Here is a 20,761-nt window from a genome sequence, read left to right as displayed (position 1 = left end):
GATTATGGTAAGAAAGAGCGGTAATTTAACAGAACCCATTCCCTAGTAAAAAGGGCCTGTGGGGTGTGAGTAATGAAGTGTTATTTTATAGCAAAGCTAAATTAAGTGAGTTGTAGAGAAGACAGTCACTGAATGTCCTGCCAGGTCAAAGTCACAATCAGACACATCCAAACATATAGTTGTATAAAAAACAAAATGAAGTCACTCAATAAAAATTGTTTGGGTTTTGTTTGCTTGTTTCTTTCTCTCTTTTCTTGAAGAGGGTGGGAGGAGGATGAAAGGTAAGAAACTGGATCAGCCTGTCACTGAGCTCCTTCACTAACTCCTTACCCACCGGGAAATTTCAGCAGAAAAGCCAATTCAACTTTCCTAACACCCAACTCACACACTGCCAAAGATCCTCAACTTGGGAGTTTCTGGCCTACAAGGGTACAAATAAGAATTTTAAGGTATACATGGGAATTCACATGTTCATCAAATTGAAAATCTACTTGTTTCTCTGGACGGTAGTTCAAAAATAATCTTTGCTTAGAGATGAGAAAACTGAATTGATCAAAGCTTTCTGCAGCTCGAAGGCACCATAATTAGTTCTAGTGCAATGATTTGCCCTATTTGGTCCACCTTCTGTTATACTTCTGTTAGTCTCAACATGTTACAGATCTATGTTCTCTGTAAGATTTAAAAACATGTTTAGGAGTTCCCGTCGTGGCGCAGTGGTTAACGAATCCAACTAGGAACCATGAGGTTGCGGTTCGGTCCCTGCCCTTGCTCAGTGGGTGAAGGATCTGGCGTTGCTGTGAGCTGTGGTTTAGGTTGCAGACGCGGCTTGGATCCAGCGTTGCTGTGGCTCTGGTGTAGGCTGGCAGCTACAGCTCCGATTCAACCCCTAGCCTGGGAACCTCCACATGCTGCGGGAGCAGCCCAAGAAATAGCAAAAAGACAAAAAAAAAATTTAAAAAAAATAAAATAAAATAAAAGCATGTTTAAATGGAACGATAATTAGCTTCCCCAAGGAAGTATTTTTTTCTCCTGATGACCCACCAACAAATCCAGAAAAAGGGAAGAGCTGCTCTCTTTCACACTAGAATGAAAACCACTTTGGTCACATTATTTTGGTATTTGAAATGTCTGTTTTTAACTATCATCTAGTGGGATGGTAAATTTATTAATAAGTAAATACAAACATCATTGCCAAATTTACGACAAGGAATAAAAATATTAACATGACCTAACATCTATTGCCAAATAACTGATTTCAATCAATTTATGTTCAGCAGTGTTAAAGTCCTAAGATGCTTACTTTAATTTCAACTTGTTCTTCCATTTCTTTAGTTTTTATTGTAGTGTATTCCTTTTCAAGCCTAAGGAAAAAGAAAAGTTAAAAGTATGCTTTCATTCCAAAATAGTTAATGAAATTATAAAATTTAAAACCACATATTAACACAAAATGCACTTTTTGCTATGTTTTCTCAACTATAACTTGAGATACTTGTTATCAGAAAAAAAATCTCAATAGTTATACAGGTTCTTAACTCAAAAAAATTATTTCAAAAATAAGAACCACACAAAAGTGAACTTCAGAAAGCGAAATATTATAAAAGGCACCAAACAGAGAACTGAGTTTACAGATTCTATTCAGGATTTACTCTCTCAGCTTTCATACATAATGCACAGCAGTGTTAACCCATCTTTGTTTTACCATGTTGTACATTTCACCCCAGTATTAATTTATCTAGAAACTAAGTTTGTGCCTTTCACCTGCCTTCATCAATTCCGTTTCCAAAGCCCCGTCTCTAATAACAACACATCCGATCCCTTTTCCTCTGAGCTTGTTTGTTTCTGGAGTAGATGCCCACAATAAACACTGTCATCTCCTGGCACGCAACGCCGTGACTGGACGTTTCCATTCTTTTCAAAATGATCACCAAAGGTATCACTACACAGCTACTGAATACAGTCCCCGCACTACACATTTCACACCAAGGACTCAGGCTGTAACTCCAAGTTTTTAGCCTCTTCATCTCTATAGTTTAAGTATTTATGAAGTCCAGTTTAGGTTTTCTTTTTTGTGCTTCTGGTGTTATACGCAAGTTATCACTGCCAAATTCAATGTCATGAAGCTTTTGCCCTACATTTCATCTAAGAGTTTTAGAATTTTAGTTTTTACCCTTAGATTTTTTTTTTTTATCATTTTGACTTAAATTTTACATAGGTGTTAGGTAAGGGGTCTGATTTCATTCTTCTGCATTTGGACACCCCGTCTTCTCAGCAACATTCACTGAAAGACAGTCCTTCCCCCATCTTGATAAAAATCTTTTGATCATATATGTGAGTACTTATTTCTGCCTTTTTTTCCAGTGCCATCCTGTTCTAATTACTCTAACTTTGCAGATAAGGTTAGAAATCAGGAAGTGTGGGTCTTCCAGCTTTGTTGTTCTTTCTCAATAATAATTTGGCTATCTGGGGTCCTTTAAGATTCCATGAGTTTTAGAATAGGGTTTTCGATTTCTAAAAAAAAATGTGATAACGACTGCACGGAATCTGTAGATCACTTGGGTAGCATTCGCATTTTAACAAGATTAAGTCTTTTAGTCCATGAACAGAGGATGTGTTTCCATTTGTTCCTATCTTTAATTTCTTACAGTAATGTTTTGAAGTTTTCACTGTATAAATCTTTCGTCTCCTTGATTAATTACTAAGTATTCTTTTTGATGCTACTGTAAAATAACAGATTCACTGGTTATTTAAGACTGTACTGTTTAATTTTCACGGAGTTCCCGTTGTGGCGCAGTGGTTAACAAATCCAACTAGGAACCATGAGGATGCGGGTTTGATCCCTGGACTTGCTCAGTAGGTTAAGGATCCGGCGTTGCCATGAGCTGTGGTGTAGCTTGCGGACGTGGCTCGGATCCGGCGTTGCTGTGGCTGTGGCTGTGGCCGGCGGCTACAGCTCCGATTCGACCCCTAGCCTGGGAAACTCCATTGGCTGAGGGAGGGGCCCAAGAAATGGCAAAAAGACCAAAAAAAAAGACTGTACTGTTTAATTTTCAAAAAAACTGTGAAGTTTCTAGCTTTACTTCTGTTGTTGATAACTTCATTTGTTATAGAGAAGATACTATGTACATCTATCTCTTAAAAATCTATTGAGAACTGTCCATTACTCCCTTCAATTTTGTCCATTTTACTTCATATATTTTGATAGTGTGTCATCAGTGCATAAATATTTATAACTGATACATCTTATCGTGATATTGAATCTTTCATTAATATATATTATCTGTCTTTGTCTCTTGGGAACTTTTTTAAAGTCTATTTTGTCTGATATTAATAGAGCTACCTCTGCTCTCTTTAGTTTACTATTTGCATGGGATATCTTTTCCCAATCTTTCACTTTCAATCCATCTGCATTTTGGATCTAAAATGAGTCACCTGTAGACAACATATAGTTGGGTCATGTGGTTTTTCTCCATTCTGCTAACGTATATCTTTTGGAGAGTTTAATCCACTTAAAGTAATTACTGATAAGGAAGGACTCACTGTCATTTTGCTATTTGTTTTCTATGTGCCTTGTCGCATTAAAAAGTCCTTCATTTCCTGACTTACTGACTTCTTTCATGTTTAGTTGATTTTTTTTGCAGTAAAATGCTTAAATTTCTTTCTCATTTCCTCTTGTGTATACTCCTTTGTGGCTTCATGGAAATTATATTAAATTCAAAAGTTGTAATACTCTAATCTGAATTTATAGCAGTTTAACTTCAATAATATATACACATTCTGCTCCTTTAGAGCTCCTTTCCCATCGCTTTTTGTGACTGATGTCACAAAAAAGTATGTTTATACATTTTGTGCCCCAGAACACAAACTAATGATTCTTTTAAATCTGTTAGTCTCCTAAATAATGCAGAAAACAAGATTTGGAGCTTCAAACAAAAATTACAATACTACTAGCTTTTAGACTAATAACTGCTTTTTTAAAAAATGTATTAACTTATTAAATCATGTAATCATGTAGAAAACAAAAAGTTTACAACCCACTGTTATGAAATAATAGCTTTTTTGGAGTTCCCTTAAGATGCAGTGTTTTAAAGATCTGGTGTTGTCACTGCAGTGGTCAGGTTGCTGCTGTGGCATGGGTTTGATCCCTGCCCAGGAACATCCATATGCTACAAGAACAATTTAAAAAAAAAAAAAAAAGTGGTTTTTGTTTGTTTGTTTGCCACATATTGCGTGAGTAATAATATGAGTATTTCCTGAAGGGGAGGTCTAGTGAATACGAGCTCATCCACCCTTTATTTATCCAGCTGATTTCCCCCTCACTTTTGAAGGACAATTTTGCCAGATGTAGGATTCTTGACAGTTTTTCCTTTCAGCACTTTGGATCTATAGGCCCACTGTCTTCTGGCCGCCAAAGCTGCTCATGAGAAGCCTGTTATATCTTATTGAGGACACCTCATATGTAATGATTGGCTTCTCTTTGCCGTTTTCAAGATGTGCTCTTTGGAGTTCCTACTGTGGTTAAGCAGGTTAAGCACTGGAGGTTGTCTCTGTGAGGATGCAGGTTCCACCCCAGCCTCGTGCAGTGGGTTAAGGAGCCGGCATTGCTGCAGGCTGCAGGGGAGTCACAGATGTGGCTCAGATCAGGGGTTGCCACGGCTGTGGCACAGGCCTCAGCTGCAGCTCCCATCAGACCCCTAGACTGGGAACTTCCATATGCTGCCAGTACGGCCATAAAAATTAAAAAAAAAAAAAAAAAAAAAGTGCTCTTTTCCGAGTCTGAATATAATGTACCTTGGTGTGGGTCTTTTCGATATCATCTTACCTGAAGTACACTGAGCTTTTCAGAGTGTTTTCATTAATGTCTTTCAGTAAATTTTTAAGGGTTCAGCCAGTACTTCTTCCTACATTCTCCTTCCCTCTTCTCCTTCTGCGGCTCCCACCATGTGTGGGTTAGTCCACCTGATGGGGTCCTATCCCCTGGGTCCCTGGGTCTGTCACCCTTCCTGGGCCTCCTGTCGCCGCTGTTCCTCAAGTGCAGAAATCTCCAGGGTCCTGTCTTCGAGAACAAGTGTCCAATTCTTTTGTCTGCTCAAATCTGCCTTTTAATCTCTTAGTGAACTTTTCATTTCAGTCACATTCCACTTTCCTCCACACAGGCAGCTGTTTTTGAATGTCCTAGTCTTTAATGACTGGCTCCCAAGAGGGGAAAAAGAGAAAAATGAAGGGGAGAAAGGGGCACCAGGCTTTAACATCTCTCGGCAGTGTCTTCAGCTTAAAGACAGCGGCCCAACATCAACGGGGAGATGTGCAGCAACAACGGCTTCTCTGCACCTGCATGATCAGAGCGAGCAGTCCAGGAGTCCCCTGGTGGCCTAGCGGTTAGGAATCTGGCTTTGTCACTGCTGTGGCTCAGGGCACTGCTGTGGTGCGAGTTCAATCCCAGGCCTGGGTACTTCTCATGCCACAGGTGTGGCCAAAAATTTTAATTAAAAAAAAAATTAAAATTAAAAATAAACAGCAATCAGCAATCAGAACATAGATCCCCAATACATGAAGGACAAGGCTTTTTTGCCCACCCTAGCTCCCACAAGTTGCATGCAATTTGTTCCAGGAACACAAGCACGCTGCCTGCCAGCGGCTCGCGGGTGGAGGATGGGTATCTGCTAATGTGCTAAGAGCTGACCAAGTTAACTGCAATTCACCACGCCTTCCCCGAGCTTCAGTGGACTTGAGTGTTCCAAAACAGTTCTACCAGACAGAGTCTACCAGCGCAACTATTGCCTAGGCGGGAGACAGATTTCTGGTGCTTCCGACTCTGCTTTCTTCTCACAATCTTCTGTCCACAATGACTTTTTTTTTTTAATGGCTGCACCCGTGAGACACTGGAAGCTCCCAGGCCAGGAGGGAATCGGAGCCACACAGCTTTGGCAATGCAACCCAAGCTGCTGCAGTGGGATTGTTAACTCACTATGCCACAGTAAGAACTCCCACAGCGAGTTTAATATGCAAATTTTGAGGCTTAGAAAGGTTGGAAAACGTGCCTAAGGTCGGTCACACCTTTAACGGCTACACTGCTATTTCTTTTACTTTGGCCTGTCTAAAGGAATACAGGATATCCAAAAGAATTTATAAAAGACCCTAAAAAGTTGCAAAACATTTTGAACAATGGCCGCACTGTTGAAATAACTTTACAGATTTTGCAAATGACTACAGTGAAGCAGATACTTTGTATTACGTGAAAAATGTCATCATCACTCAGTCGCAAACCTCAAACAAATCATTGCTCAGTCACAAACCTCAAACAAAACTCTTAAGAGTTACCATTTAATCCTTGCCTCTCAGTTCAGCCAACAAGCATGTTCTATTCAACCTCCTCAACAATGATCTAAATCATTATTACTTTTTCAGAATCTGCACTGATAGTTTTTTTTAAACTGTATTATTTAGAACAGTTTTGGGTTTGCAAAATAATTAGAAGAGTACTGAGTGTCTACACACCCCACCCCCAGTTTCCGCCATGCTTACCTCTTCCATCAGTGCAGCAACTTTAAGACAACCGGTGAGCCACCATTATTAATACATTATGAACAAGTGAGGGCCATAGTTTACTCGGATTGCCTAAATTTTTGTCTAATGTCCATTTTCTGTTCGAGGATCCCATCCAGGACACCACGTCACACTGAGCTGTCGTGTCTTCTTAGGTCCCTTGGCCAGGACAATTTCTCAGACCTCACGAGTGTTTATTTCCCTGATAGTCTGAAGAGTGCTGGTCATTAGGTATTTTGTAGACTGTCCCTCGACTGGGATTTGTCTCATGCTTCGCTGATTATAGCGGCATTATGGGTTTTTTAGGGGAGGAAGACCACGGGTATACACTATCAGCAGGACAGCACGGCCGAGGCCGACCTGATCACCTGGCTGAGGTGCATCAGGTTTCTGCAAGGCTACTTCATTCTGCCTTCACCAAGAGCTCTTGAGAGAAACATCTCACTCCTAAGGAGAAGACGGTAAGGTTCAAGATGAGTCGGAAATACTTTGCTGCCCTAAAAGTAAGGGAAGTTTCGAGGAATCCTGGGGGCTTGCCAAAAGCACAGAGCAGCCAGCCCGAAAGCACTCCCACTGGACACTACAGGGACAATTTGAGAGTAATGGGTTATAATTCACCACAAAAGTGAGTCACTGGATTCACACTGAAGTAAGCAAACAAACTAGTAAGAAGGGAAACGGCTTCCTTATAGAAGAATGCCAATTAATAAGAAAGAAAAGAGCGAGTGAGAGCATCATAACAGATGTAAATCTGGGGAGCGAAGCACCTTGGCACAAATTACTTAGTAAAAAAAGAAAAATAATAAATTAATAGTTGTGAAACCTGGAGACATCACCTTAACCAAGTAATCAAAGCTGACATCAATTTTGAGACAAGCCAGTACGGTACACCTACTGTACGGTGAACTGAGAAGACACAGCATTACTGGTACACCTGCCAAAAATGAGCAACCTGAATCTAATAACGAGGAAATGTTAGAAAAACCCAAACTATGGCACTTTCTACAAAATAACTGGTTAAGGATCCAGCGTTGCCATGAGCTGTGGTGTAGATAACAGCCGTGGCTCAGATCCTGCATTGCTGTGGCTCTGGTGTAGGCCAGCAGCTACAGCTCCGATTCTACCCCTAGCCTGGGAACCTCCATATGCTGCGGGTGTGGTCCTAAAAAGACAAATAATAATAATAATAATAATAATAATGATTGTATTCTGGAGCCATCTTCAGAAACAACCTCAATCTCCAACTTCTGCCATTTTCCTATCCAACCAAGTTAATGGTCTTCAATTTTTTTTCCTCAGGTACTTGCTAAAAGAATGTTGCCCCTTATATACTTCATTCTTTTTTTTGGCCACACTCACAGCATGTGGAAGTTCCTGGGCTAGGGATAAAACCTGTGCCACAGCAGTCACCCAAGCCATGGCAGTGACAACACCAGATCCTTAACCCGCTTAGCCAGCAGGCAACTCCAACTCCTTATATACTACAAAGGCATCTAAAAAAAAAATTGTTACAGACGTGCATATACTTGTAAAGGAGGTAATTTATACATGCTTCCAATTTTTTCACTAAAACTTTATATGTTAATGCTTGACCCCATGATCACCATTCAACTTTTCAATTCGAACTATAAGCAAGATAAGCCAGCCTTGCCAAGCATTTGTCAGCTGGATGAAATAAGAAGCTACTTCACTGGATTGTTCTTGCTTTGTTCTCTCAGGGGACACTCCTTCTGGAGCAAAAGACTCTGAAATCTCAAGACTCTGCCCTTTAAGGGTCTAACACTTTTCCATTCACACAGGGAAAAAAGTTGCAGAACAGAGAATAACATGGGTCTGCTGGAAGTTTATAGGAACACTGTGACTAGAGGACATAAGCCAGCTGCAAGAACAAAGGATTCCAGCACCAACAAGTTTGCAATGACCGGCCACATTCTGGCCACATCTAGTATAAATGGGGCCTAGGAGTTCCCGTCGTGGCGCAGTGGTTAACGAATCTGACTAGGAACCATGAGGTGGTGGGTTCGGTCCCTGCCCTTGCTCAGTGGGTTAACGATCCGGTGTTGCCGTGAGCTGTGGTGTAGGTTGCAGACGCAGCTCAGATCCCGCGTTGCTGTGGCCCTGGCGTAGGCCGGTGGCTACAGCTCCGATTCGACCCCTAGCCTGGGAACCTCCATATGCCGCGGGAGTGGCCCAAGAAATAGCAAAAAAAAAAAGACAAAATAAATAAATAAATAAATAAAAATAAAAGGGGCCTAAATTCTGACCTGGCTAAGACAGTCACTGGGACACTAGGCCACCACCGACTTGGTCTGCTGAATAAAGCTGCTATTTCTTGTCCCAACATCTTATCTCTGCATTTACTGGCCCGACATGCAGCAAGCATTATGAGCTTGAACTCAGTAAAGACACCTCTAACACAGGAATGTCATCAGGCAGATAAGAGTCAGGAAAGAACACAGACGGAACTGAAAATCTAGTCACCAGGCTCTGAACATTTTCCTGAGTCACAGCAGACTAGACTGTGTACGCAGCTTACAGACATCTCTTACATGTTATACTAACAACCTGCTACAAGGACAACTACCAGGCTGTAATTGTACTAAGCGATTTAATTCTCTGTTCTGCCACCCTCCTACCTACAGGAAGCTTGAACCTTCTCCAGAGCCAGGTCCAAGTCTGAGGTCGTCACACATCCTGAGAGCAGTACTTAGGAGAAAAGGATGAGACTCATACACTTTTAATATTCTTTAATACTGATCAAGTATTACTCGCCAGACTATGCATAAACAGCTACTAACCACTAAGCAGTAGTCAAGGCAGTAAGAAGTAGAGACTGCAAGAGAAAGGAGGAGAAAAAAGAGAAGCATGTTTGCTCTGGTGATCTCTTATCTTGGATGGCACTGCTGTAAAAAGATCACGACTTTCTGAAGGCCCAGATGATGGTCAGCATTTTTTAGCAATTAAGTATTTTTAAGTAAAGTCAAGAGGCAGAAATTGAGATGGCTCCTAAGGTTTTATCGATTACAGAACAGAACAGTCTATAACATCTCTAAATGATGGTGTAATGTGATTGGTTATTAGCAATTTCACAGGTAATTCATAATAGTTCAAGATCAAAAATTGGCTGTTTTTGCAAATTAGAGCTAACTAATTTTAACGACGTAATTCTTACTCATGTTCTAACCCACCTCTGGGGTAGGAATACCCATGGCAGTATAGTGTACATGCTCATGTCATGTAACTTCATGCTGCAGCAGCAAAGACACCGAGAATGGTGGGGCCAGCTCTGCCACTTTAGTAAGCGTCAGGAATGCGAATTTTGACCTCAGGCTAAGATTGATCTAATCACCGGAAGCTCGATGAGTAAGAGCTGTCATTCTTAACACCTTTACCGCATTTCAAAAATTAACCATTGTAAGCCAAGGCTGCATATCTTGAACTTTCACGAAAAAATATACAACAAAGTTTCATTAAAAGCAATACATAATAAATACAATTTTAACTTAATGCCTACCTCACACCTAAAGTGCTGGTTATGCTCATCTTGAACTTACGTGACACACTGGGACCAACGGCGAGGAAAAGAAAGTCTGTGCCTGAGACCACAGCGTCAAAGCGTCTCTAAAACAACACACACGCCGGGTTCCCAGGCCTGCCCGTGTGGGACAGGAAAGGGGATTCTGGAACGTACCGCGCCGTGCGCCCCTAGGGCACTGTGCAACTCTTTAAATCTACGTTCTCCTGAAACCAGTGCCACCAAAGAAAACCCCACAGGTCCCCCAAGTGCGGAGGAAAACTGCCCTCACCAGGAGAATGTCTGGCCGCTTCTACTTAATTTCCTAAATGCACCAACAAACCACCACAACCAAAAATCAGAACAGAAAATACTCACTTTTTCATTTTTTTTGAGTTATATTTGACTTGGTAAGCTGCCTGGATTAACTTGTCTGGGCCACCATCAAACTGATGCGGAATGACCTTCTGAAAGTGCTGACACAGTGAGAGAAACACAGAAGAACTGCTTAGTGCTATTCAGCATCATTTAATAGTAAAATCTAAAGACTGTTAAGACGTCAGGACCCGACTTACCTGTAACATCCCTTCCATGTCGAGCTGCATCAGTTCTGCCTGGTTCATCTGAAGAAGCGCCAATCCTACCCGAAACACTATTTCTAAACCCTGAGGAAACAAATGGTATAAAGTCAAAATTGTCTTACTTTTCCACAGAAAAAAACAATCATTCAAAGGAATAGTAAGGTGAACATTTAGGTAGCTAAACTAGAGGCTGGGAAACACTTTCGGTAAAGAGATGAACCACAAACGTTTTAAGATTTATGAGCCATGTGGTCGCTGCCACAACTCAGCTCTGCTATCCTGCTGCTCCAAAGCAGACACAACTATCACATCAGCAGTGGTCACGGCTATATTCCAGGAAACTATTCAAGTGGAAGGACATGGAGTTCCCATTGTGGCTCAGCGGGTTAAGAACCCAACTAGTATCCATGGGGGTGTGGGTTCATCCCCTGGCCTCGCTCAGTGGGTTAAGGATCCTGCACTGCCACAAGCTGCAGCATAGGTCACAGATGTGGCTCAGATCCAGCATTGCTGTGGATGTGGCATAGGCTGGCAACTGCAGCTCCCCTAGCCCAAGAACTTTCATATGTAACAAGTGTGGCTATAAAAAGCAAAGACAAGTGGAAAGATAGATTTGGCATGTGCACCGGGACAGATCAGTACATGAAGCACAGTGTGCCAGCCCCAGACTAACCTAATGTGGCTTATTATACAAACTGATTTTCCCAAAACGTAATTCATAGTAACTAATAATATCTTCAGGCGCTGGGATGTCCCACTGTGACTCAGAGGGTTAAGAACCCGACTAGTATCCATGAGGACGCAGGTTCGATCTCTGGTCTCGCTCAGTAGGTTAAGGATCTGGCATTGCTGTGAGCTGTGGTGTAGGTCACAGACACAGATTGGATCTGGCATTGCTGTGGCTGCGGCGTAGGCAGGCAGCTGCAGCTCTGATTTGACCCCTAGGCTGGGAACTTCCATGTGTTGCAGGTGCAGCCCTAAAAAGCAAAAGAAAAAAAGAAAGAAAGAAAAAACTCAGGTGCTCTCTACCATCTATCCTGACCTTCCTACCTTCTCACTCAGAATACAGAAGACAAATGATCACTTCATGTCCACGACAATTAAAAGGACTACATGTGACATGTTCACGTACCAGAAGAAACTTAATTATGCTCATTGCTCCTTCCTCTTTGGGTAACAGATACACCACAACAGTATTAACCAGGAGGTCATTTTAACCCCTCACTAATTCTCACTCAGTCAAAAAAGAGGTGATACAGAGGTTTGACTAAGACTATGGGTTCCACCTCCTACAATGCTGGCAGGAATATAAGCTGGTGGAGCTCCTTTGGAAAAAAGTATGGAGGTTCCTCAAAAAACTAGAGCTAGAGCTGCCATATAAGCTAGAAATCCCACTCCTGGGCATATCCCTGGAAAACAACGTAGTACGTGCACCCCAATGTTCATGGCAGCACTATTCACAACAGCCAAGATATGGAAAAAACCTGTCCACTGACAAATGAATGGATAAAGAAGATGTGGTACAGGGAGTTCCTATCATTAATGAACCCAACTAGGGTTCAGCAGTTAACAAACTCCACTAGGATCCATGAGGATGTGGGTTCACTCTCTGGCCTCAGTCAGTGGGTTAAGGATCTGGTGTGCCATGAGCTCTGGTATAGGTCACAGACATGGCTCGGATCCTGCACTGCTGTGGCTGTGGAATAGGCCAGCAGCTGTAGCTCCGATTTGACCCCTAGCCTGGCACCTTCCACATGCCACAGGTGCGGCCCTAAAAGTCAAAAAAAAAAAAAGAGAGAGAAGATATAGTACATAAATGAAATGGAATACTACTCAGCCATAAAAAAGAATGCCATTTGCAACAACATGGATGGACCTAGAGCCTATCATACTAGGTGAAGTCAGAACCAAGTGAAGTCAGAAAGAGAAAGACACATACCATATGATATCACTTATATGTAGAATCTTTAAAATGACACAAAAGAACCTATCTATGAAACAGAAACAGACTCACAGAAACAGAGAACAGACTTGTGGTCGCCAAGGGGGAGAAATTTGGGGAGGGATGAACTGGGAGTTTGGGACTAGCAGATGCAAACTATTATACATGGAATGGATAAATGACAAGGTCCTGGAGTTCCTGCTGTGGCTCAGCAGGTTAAGAACCCAACCAGTATCCACGAGGACCCAGGTTCGATCCAATGGTCTCACTCAGTGGATTACGGATCTGGCGTTGCCGTGAGCTATGGTGTGGGTCACAGATGTGACTCAGATTTGGCGTTGCTGTGGCTGTGGTGTAGGCTGGCAGCTGCAGCTCCAATTTGACCCGTAGCCTGGGAACATCCATATGCCATGAACGCAGCCCTAAAAAGATCAAAAAAAAAAAAAAAAAAAAAAAAAAAAAAAACCAGAAAGACCAAAACAACAAGGTCCTACTCTAAGGTACAGGAAACTTTATTTAATATCCTCTGATAAATCACAATGGAAAAGAATATATATATTTATAATTGAATCACTTTGCTGTACAGCAGAAATTACAACATTGTAAATCAACTATATTTAAATTTTTTTTTAAAGTGTGGTTTCAGATTTTGACTGCCTACATTTGAATCCCAGTTTCTACACAACTTATTGTGCTATGTACCCATAGACAGGCTACTTAATCTTCCTCTAAGCATCAGCTTCCTCATCTATCATCTGTCAATTAGGGCGATAAGAGTACTGATAGGGTTGTCACAGGATTAAATGCGATTATCCATGTAAGCAGTTTTACATGGAACACTGGGCCCCTTTACTGCTCTCCTCATTGCCAGCTCTCATTATTAATCCCGTGATCCCTTTGCTCAACAGGCGCATTAACTTACTTCAGACATAAAGATATCAAATATCCTTGTTGCAATTGGTAGCGGAAAAGTCGTCAGGAAGATAGTCAGAAACCAAGATGACGCATACATTGAGGTATGAAAACTCTGAGACTGAAAATGTACAAAGAGCTCTGGAAGATGCTCCTAAAAAGAAGAAAAGAATTAATTAGGGAAACATGGGAAAATTGAGTGTTATCAGCCAGAACATTATTTATACACCTGATCAGCCTACACCAAACACAAGCCTAAGGCTGGGCATCTTTGTGTGGAAAAGTTAAGAGGTAGAAATCAAAACACTCTGGATAGTGGTTACTACTCGGAAAAGGAAGAAGGGAAAAGGATGTGGCATTGAAACGCTGGCTCTATTTGTAACAGGCCTTATTAATACAAAGAAAAACTAGAGTTTCCGTCGTAGCTCGGCTGTTAACAAACATGACTAGTAGCCATGGGGACACAGGTTCGATCCCTGGCCTTGCTCAGTGGGTTAAGGATCCGGTGTTGCCATGAGCTGTGGTGCAGGTAGAAGTCGTGGCTCAGATCCCACATTGCTGTGGCTGTGGTGTAGGCCAGGGGCTGCATCTCTGATTCGACCCCTCGCCTGGGAACCTCCACATGCTGTGGGAGTGGCCCTAAAAAGACAAAAAAAGAAAAAAGAAAAATTACAATAATTAAGTAAAATTTCCATACTGCTTTAATTTTGTTCGTGAGTACACCAGTCTATGATATTTTCTGTGCTCTTCTATAAACTACAATATTTCAAAAAAAATTTTTAAAGGAAAGAAAGGCTTTACTGAAATACTTTTAGGTGCTACCTACCACTGATCACCAACCCTAAGCTTCCCACCTTCTCATCCAAAATACAGATGTTTCAAGAACTCTAGTAATTCACCGCATAAATGACACATTAACTGCAAATAAGCCAAGAGTTCAAAGTTGATGAAACAAGCTTACTATTTCAAAAAAAAAATTAAGAATCATTTCAAAACATACACTTTGTCCTTTTCCTTAAAATGGACAACATTTTGCATATCCCTTTCTTCCCATCACTCAGAGAAATGGTAAAGGATTTTAAAAATCCTACAGGTAAGGCTGCCAGGGGAAAGGAAACTTGTAAAAATGGCTTTCATGCCGGCCGAATCATTAACCTATACGCTTAAATTTGGCTTATCTAATTGAAATTTAGATAAATGAAGACTATGTATACCATCATATTATAGGACAAAAATAGTAAGTTTACTTTTATACATAAATATAAAAATTAAATCCAGAAAGGTGAAATACTTCAAAGGTTTTTTCAGTTAATTTTGATTCCTCTCCTCCTCGTCGCCCTCACAGTTGCTAAGACTCTTGAGTCTTAATCTAGCAACACAAAGGACAGAAACAGTCTTAAAAAAAAAAAGAGAGAGAGAGAGATGAAAGGGAAAGGCAGGGGAGAGGACTGAAAAAAGATAGAAGAGACAGTCTCAGAGGAAATGAACAGACGTCAGGCTTCTGAAAGAAGCCTCGTGTATGGAAAATCATAGGATATAACAGCACATAATAAACAAACTCATGCATCTAAGTTACAAAATATTTGGCACACATGCTTAAGGGGTGAAGATAAAAGTTGCAGTCAGGTTCCAGACTGTGACCTACCTGCAGAGAGGGCCTAACCGAGAAGTCAGGTGTAAATTGTGGGTTTGTGGATCAACACACGATCATGTGATTAAAACACTGATTTTTTTTTTTTCCAACTGCTTTAATGCTTTTAACATCAAATTTGCTGAGTATCACTCAAACCAAGATGACAAGATATATAATGGCAATATGCCTTTTTGCTAACCACACTTTTACCTGTATCATGCATTCAAACTGGTACATACAAAGGCCCAATTCTGCCATGCTTGGTTTAAAAAGTTCACGGAGTCTATAATCTTGCATTAGTTTCACAAACACACAGAAAGCTTCTTCCTCTGGCATCTGCATTAGGAGAAAAAAAAGCAACAAAGATTAATGTTCTGTGATACCCAATAAGCTAAGCCCACTTAAACTAAGTACCTTTCCAACCACGGACACTGGTTCGAACGGCCGTGTGACATGACGTTAAGAGCAACGGGCTAGGAGTCAGAAGATTCTAACCTCCCTCCCTTTCCACCACTGACATGGAGAAGTCAGACAAACCTTACAACCTCTGAGACGAGGTGTCTCACTGTCTAACTCACAAATTTAACCAACAAATACTCATTTAAAGCCTGATACTTCTCTCCCCCTCTGGGTATACACCAGCGAACGAAATAAACACAGCCTCTGCCCTGAAGGAGCGTAAACCTTCTCGTAAGGGAGACAGACACTCCGTGGGATGTATGTACACATGTGTCAGACGGTGAGGAGCGCTATGCAAACTGAGTGGAGCAACCGGGACTGCTGAGCAGATACGTCTATGCAGGGAGGTCGGGGAAAGTCTCCTGCTAAGGTACCATCTGAGGACAGAACCATCCTAGGGGAATAACACAAAGGCCTTATTTGAAAAGGAATCATGACCACGTGTTCAAGGAACAACAACTAGGGGACCACAATCGTAGGAGCAATGTTACAGATGAAAGTAGGGTTACGGAGGAGAAATACTCGGAGGCAAATCACATGGGGTTTTAGGAGCCACTCTTAAGGATCTGGACTTGTACCTTAAGTGTCATAGGAAGCCTTGCAAGGGTTTTGAGCAGAAATAGTACGGTGTGTTAAAAAAAAAAAAAACTGCAGGAGTTCCCGTCGTGGCTCAGTGGTTAACGAATCCGACTAGGAACCATGAGGTTGCGGGTTCGGTCCCTGCCCTTGCTCAGTGGGTTAAGGATCTGGCATTGCCGTGAGCTGTGGTGTAGGTTGCAGACGCGGCTCGGATCCCGTGTTGCTATGGCTGTGGTGTAGGCCAGTGGCTACAGCTCCAATTAGACCCCTAGCCTGGGAACTTCCATATGCTGCGGGAGCAGCCCTAGAAATGGCAAAAAAAAAAAAAAAAAAAAAAAAAACTGCAAAATAAGTTTACAAAGAATCTGTAATCAGGGTTTTAAAAGTTCCAGTTTCACAGTGTATGTGGAACTCAACAGACAATTACATCCAATAAAATCACGAATGGTAAAAGCTTTGTAAAGGACCACACAGAAAATCTAGGCACCTAACATTTATCCAGATTATTGTGGGGTCTTTCTCAAGACAGAGCTGTGTAAGGTTCACTCACTCACAGCAGAGCAGTGTGCTTCAAAAGGGGACCTCAAAGGCTCTCCAGGCAGGCTTCTCACTGAGCTGCCTCTAATGACACCACTCTCCCCAGCCGGCCACGGCCACGGACAGGAGGCAAGACTTATTCCTGGCAAAACCCATACGTCTCGCCTTCCTCCCAACACACACAACCCCAGTTTTGCCTTGGAGACCACTCTTACAGATCCTATCAAGCTTCAGGGCCCGACTGATTTTTCCATCAGTCACTACGAGAAGCCCAGCAGCCCAGAACTCTGGTCCCATGTGGTTCTACTGCTCCTCCCTAAACCCTTTAGACAGCACTGTTTGGAACTCAGAGTCTGCCATCCACAAAAGAGCCTACCTATGTCCTCAATCTCTTTACCAAATGTTCTTTTTTTTTTTTTTTCTGTCTTTTTTGGTCTGACGGCTGCACCCTCAGCACATGGAGGTTCCCAGGCTAGGGTTCCAATCAAAGCTGTAGCCACCAGCCTACGCCAGAGCCACAGCAACGCTGGATCCTTAACCCACTGAGCACAGGGCAATAAAGAGAATACGCTGCAGAAACAAAGAGAGGGCTTTTGAATCTGGTTGCCCCACATTTTCTAGCCTGTAGCCCTGGAAAATGATCACTGTTAGAACAGAATATTTGCTGCCACTGACAACAACATTTGAGCAAACCGGTCAATGAACGAAAGTATCACTAGCAGTATCTGCAGTGCCCTGAAGGATTCCTAGAGAGCCAGGTCGGCTGTTGTGAGATTCCTACCTCAAGTAGGGAAAAACTGCTCTTAGGTTCAACAGAAATAAAAAGTCACTTTCGGAGCTAATATGCAAGTAAAAGGAAGAGAACTGTGATTTCAAAAAATCACTGGACTGAAAACGGGGATGTTTGAGTTCCAGGGTGAACGGCCCACCAACACTAACCAAGCACAAATGAGGAATATCCGAGTGAGGCCGAACGCTACACCTCAACAGGAACTAATCCAGGTTTCTTGTTTCTTTTTAAAAATAACCTAATGTCACCATAGAACAGGCAAATATTCTGCAACAACTGGGAGCAGATCTTATGTTATACAAAACAAAGTAAAAATTAGTCCCTTTTATTATAATCCAGTGTCTGACAGGTTTTTGCTGTTCAAAAAGAAGTGTGTATGTTCCTGACAGATGCAGAGCTTTGGAGCTCAGCAAGAACTGCTGGAAGACGGAGGCGAAGCAGGGGAGACATAGCTTCCGATTCTTACTCTGCTTTTATCTAGCCAGATGTGTGACCTTGGGCATGTCACTGAACTTTCATCGCACGTCTCCTATGTGCCAAACACCACGCCGGGCTTTTATGTACATGATCTCACAACCCTCCCTCACGGTGAATCTAAAAGCAGAGAGCAGCACCTAATAAGGCTGAGAAAGAGAGGTTCAATAATCTAGCCCAGGTTTACAGAACTCGGTGCAGAACAGAGAAGCAAAAAATGAGCCTAATGACTCCAATAAAGTTATCACCAAGGTTCCTTTTCAGATAATATTTTGGTCTGAGACTAGACGGTATGACAGACTTTTTCTTTAAAATGTCAATTAAGGCTGAAGAGAGAACACTGCAGGCCTTTTCCTTCGAGTGAGTATGCGCTGTCCTAGGCTTGACTTCTGAAAACGCCCCACCCAAAACAAGTCGCTGCCGATGGAAATGGCAGCGGTAAAAAGCAGTGAAAAGTGATTGAGGACCTCTTATCTTAGAACCTATAATAAGACAGGCACAACAAGCCCTCAGCTCCATGACAAATAAATTACTGTATAAATTTCCAAAGACGCTGTATATTATAAGTAAGATTTTGCTACCAACACTTTAATCAGGCTGCCTGGTTGGGAAAAGATTATTCCTCACTGAATCTTGACATATAAGTTAAGAGTGAAAAGCAGATACAGCACTACATCCAGTCTCTTGGGAGAGACCACGATGGAAGCCACAGGCGCGGGAGTGTACGCATCTGTGCGACCCGGCGCTTTGCTCTGCCGCAGAAGGTGGCACAACGCTGTAAATCAACTACGCTATAATTTAAAAAAATGATGCCGGCTTTAGCAGAATATCACACTCCCCATGTGGATACCAAGAAGCTGAACTTTCACTTAGTGGTGGGATATTATTTTATGTTATTTTTAACATTTTTTAATATTTTAAGTGCAAAGCCAACATTTCTATTTATGTCTAGGGGAAAATACCGAATATCCACGTATACTTAGTAAAACCAAGGATGATTTCTGAATCCTCCAATCCAACTTTAATAAAAAACTTAATTGGACATTTAGTACTTAAACTAACTTACCTGCATAAGTAATAATCCGACTATAAAAGCACTTCCTTGACAGTAACCAACCTCGCGATCCACTAAAGAATACGCCTAAAACATAAACAAGAGTGTTCAAAATATCTTAACATGACGCCGCACACATTCCTTCTCTAAAAGGAGAAGGTAAATATTGATTTCCCAAGAAATCAATATTTCGAAGAGGTAGCTGGAAGGGAAAAGAGTTATGCAAAAAGAACAGGCAATATTGAAGAAAAAATTACAACGGCACACTTCTAAGGGCTAAAAGCTCTTAACAGGGCTGCCCACAACAAGCAGAAAATTTGCTCCCCGATTCTAAAATTCAGAAGGTGAGTTATTCACTTTCATGGAGGATTTTCTCTGTGGTATGCATAGTAATTTATAGATTCTTTGGTTTCAGTCATCTGATACCAAGAAATGGGACACATTTTCTAAGAGTTCTTCAAACTAAACAGTAATGTAGCATCAGATTTAAAGCCAAAATTATGCTACAGTCAAATTTACTGCCTAAGCAACTGATTACTGGGGTGAAAGTTCATACTTCATTATAAGAAATAATTTGATTTCAACCTTCTGGGAATTCATTTCACTTTAAAAATGAATAAATGGAACTTACCTTCATTACATTAAACAGAACCTCCTGTCCAAGGCTATCCTTTTCCTTAAAAAAATTGTGTTCAGGGTAAGTTCTAGCAATGTCCCTTCGGATCAATTTTTCACAAGGTGAGGTCATTTTCAGGAGTTCTGAATACTGATCTTTAATCGGCATACTTTGGGCACTGCATAGAAGTTGCCAAACTATTGCTCTAAAATGATGGGGTATCCCCTTACGAACAAGTTCCTAAAAATAAAAATACAAACGTTTAAGTTACTTATTTAAGCTTCCTACCTTGAAAGCCACAAAAGACTTACTGGAAGTTGGATTAGAGTAGATGACTTTCTCAAATTTTTAATTCACAAAGCTACTTTAATAATAAAACAAAGGAACTTTTCAACCAAAGCTAAAATTTGGCGAGGATATGGGTGGATTCTGTTCTGAACAGAGGAGCTACTGTGCCATGGATACATTCTTCTCATTTCACTCAGAGTACGGCCTCTAAAGATATTAAGGACTTGATACTTGGCAGAGCTGTGAACGACAGCACAGTAACCCCACAACCTTTCGAAGGCTGTTTTAGGTTTAAAAGAAAAAAAGTAAAATACTGACATTCAAGAATGGAGGATGTCACAACGTCATTTCTGAATCTATCAAACAGGAAAATAACAACAAGGCCCTACTGTACAGCACAGAGAACTATATCCAATCGCCTGCGACAGCCCATGAGGGAAGATAATATAAAAAGGAGTATTTTAGGTGTTCCCATCATGGTGCAGAGGAAACGAATCTGACTAGCATCCATGAGGTTGCGGGTTCGATCCCTGGCCTCGCTCACTGGGTTCAGGATCCAGCGTTGCCGTGGCTGTGGCATAGGCCAATGTAGCTCCGATAGACCCCTAGCCTGGGAACCTCCATATGCCATGGGTACGGCCCTAAAAAGCAAAAATAAACAAACAAATAAAAAATTTTTTAAATATTTTATATATATAGGTAGGTATGTATGTATACTCAGATATATACACACATATACGACTGAGTCACTCTGTTGTACAACAGAAATTGGCACATTGTAAATCAACTGTAATTTAATAAGAGAATTCCAAATAATTTTTAGCTATATACTTCTATAA

General features: G+C 41.5%; 1 protein-coding gene across 14 annotated transcripts in view; it reads right to left on the bottom strand.

Annotated features, from left to right (window-relative positions):
* EVI5 (ecotropic viral integration site 5) overlaps positions 1 to 20,761 on the bottom strand; it is a 232,808-nt gene that overhangs the window by 111,120 nt on the left and 100,927 nt on the right. For all 14 annotated transcript variants that reach the window (XM_021090208.1, XM_021090210.1, XM_021090214.1 and 11 more), the window contains 7 exons: positions 19,650 to 19,874; positions 19,031 to 19,105; positions 15,336 to 15,461; positions 13,503 to 13,646; positions 10,633 to 10,722; positions 10,436 to 10,533; positions 1,301 to 1,361 (listed from right to left, as the gene is read on the bottom strand). In XM_021090208.1, coding sequence (XP_020945867.1) covers positions 1,301 to 1,361; positions 10,436 to 10,533; positions 10,633 to 10,722; positions 13,503 to 13,646; positions 15,336 to 15,461; positions 19,031 to 19,105; positions 19,650 to 19,874 — 819 coding nt within the window. The remainder of the gene's footprint in view (positions 1 to 1,300; positions 1,362 to 10,435; positions 10,534 to 10,632; positions 10,723 to 13,502; positions 13,647 to 15,335; positions 15,462 to 19,030; positions 19,106 to 19,649; positions 19,875 to 20,761) is intronic.

This window comes from Sus scrofa, chromosome 4 (genome assembly GCF_000003025.6).
Source record: "Sus scrofa isolate TJ Tabasco breed Duroc chromosome 4, Sscrofa11.1, whole genome shotgun sequence".
NCBI lineage: Eukaryota > Metazoa > Chordata > Mammalia > Artiodactyla > Suidae > Sus > Sus scrofa.
This window is presented reverse-complemented; position numbering and strand designations above follow the sequence as displayed.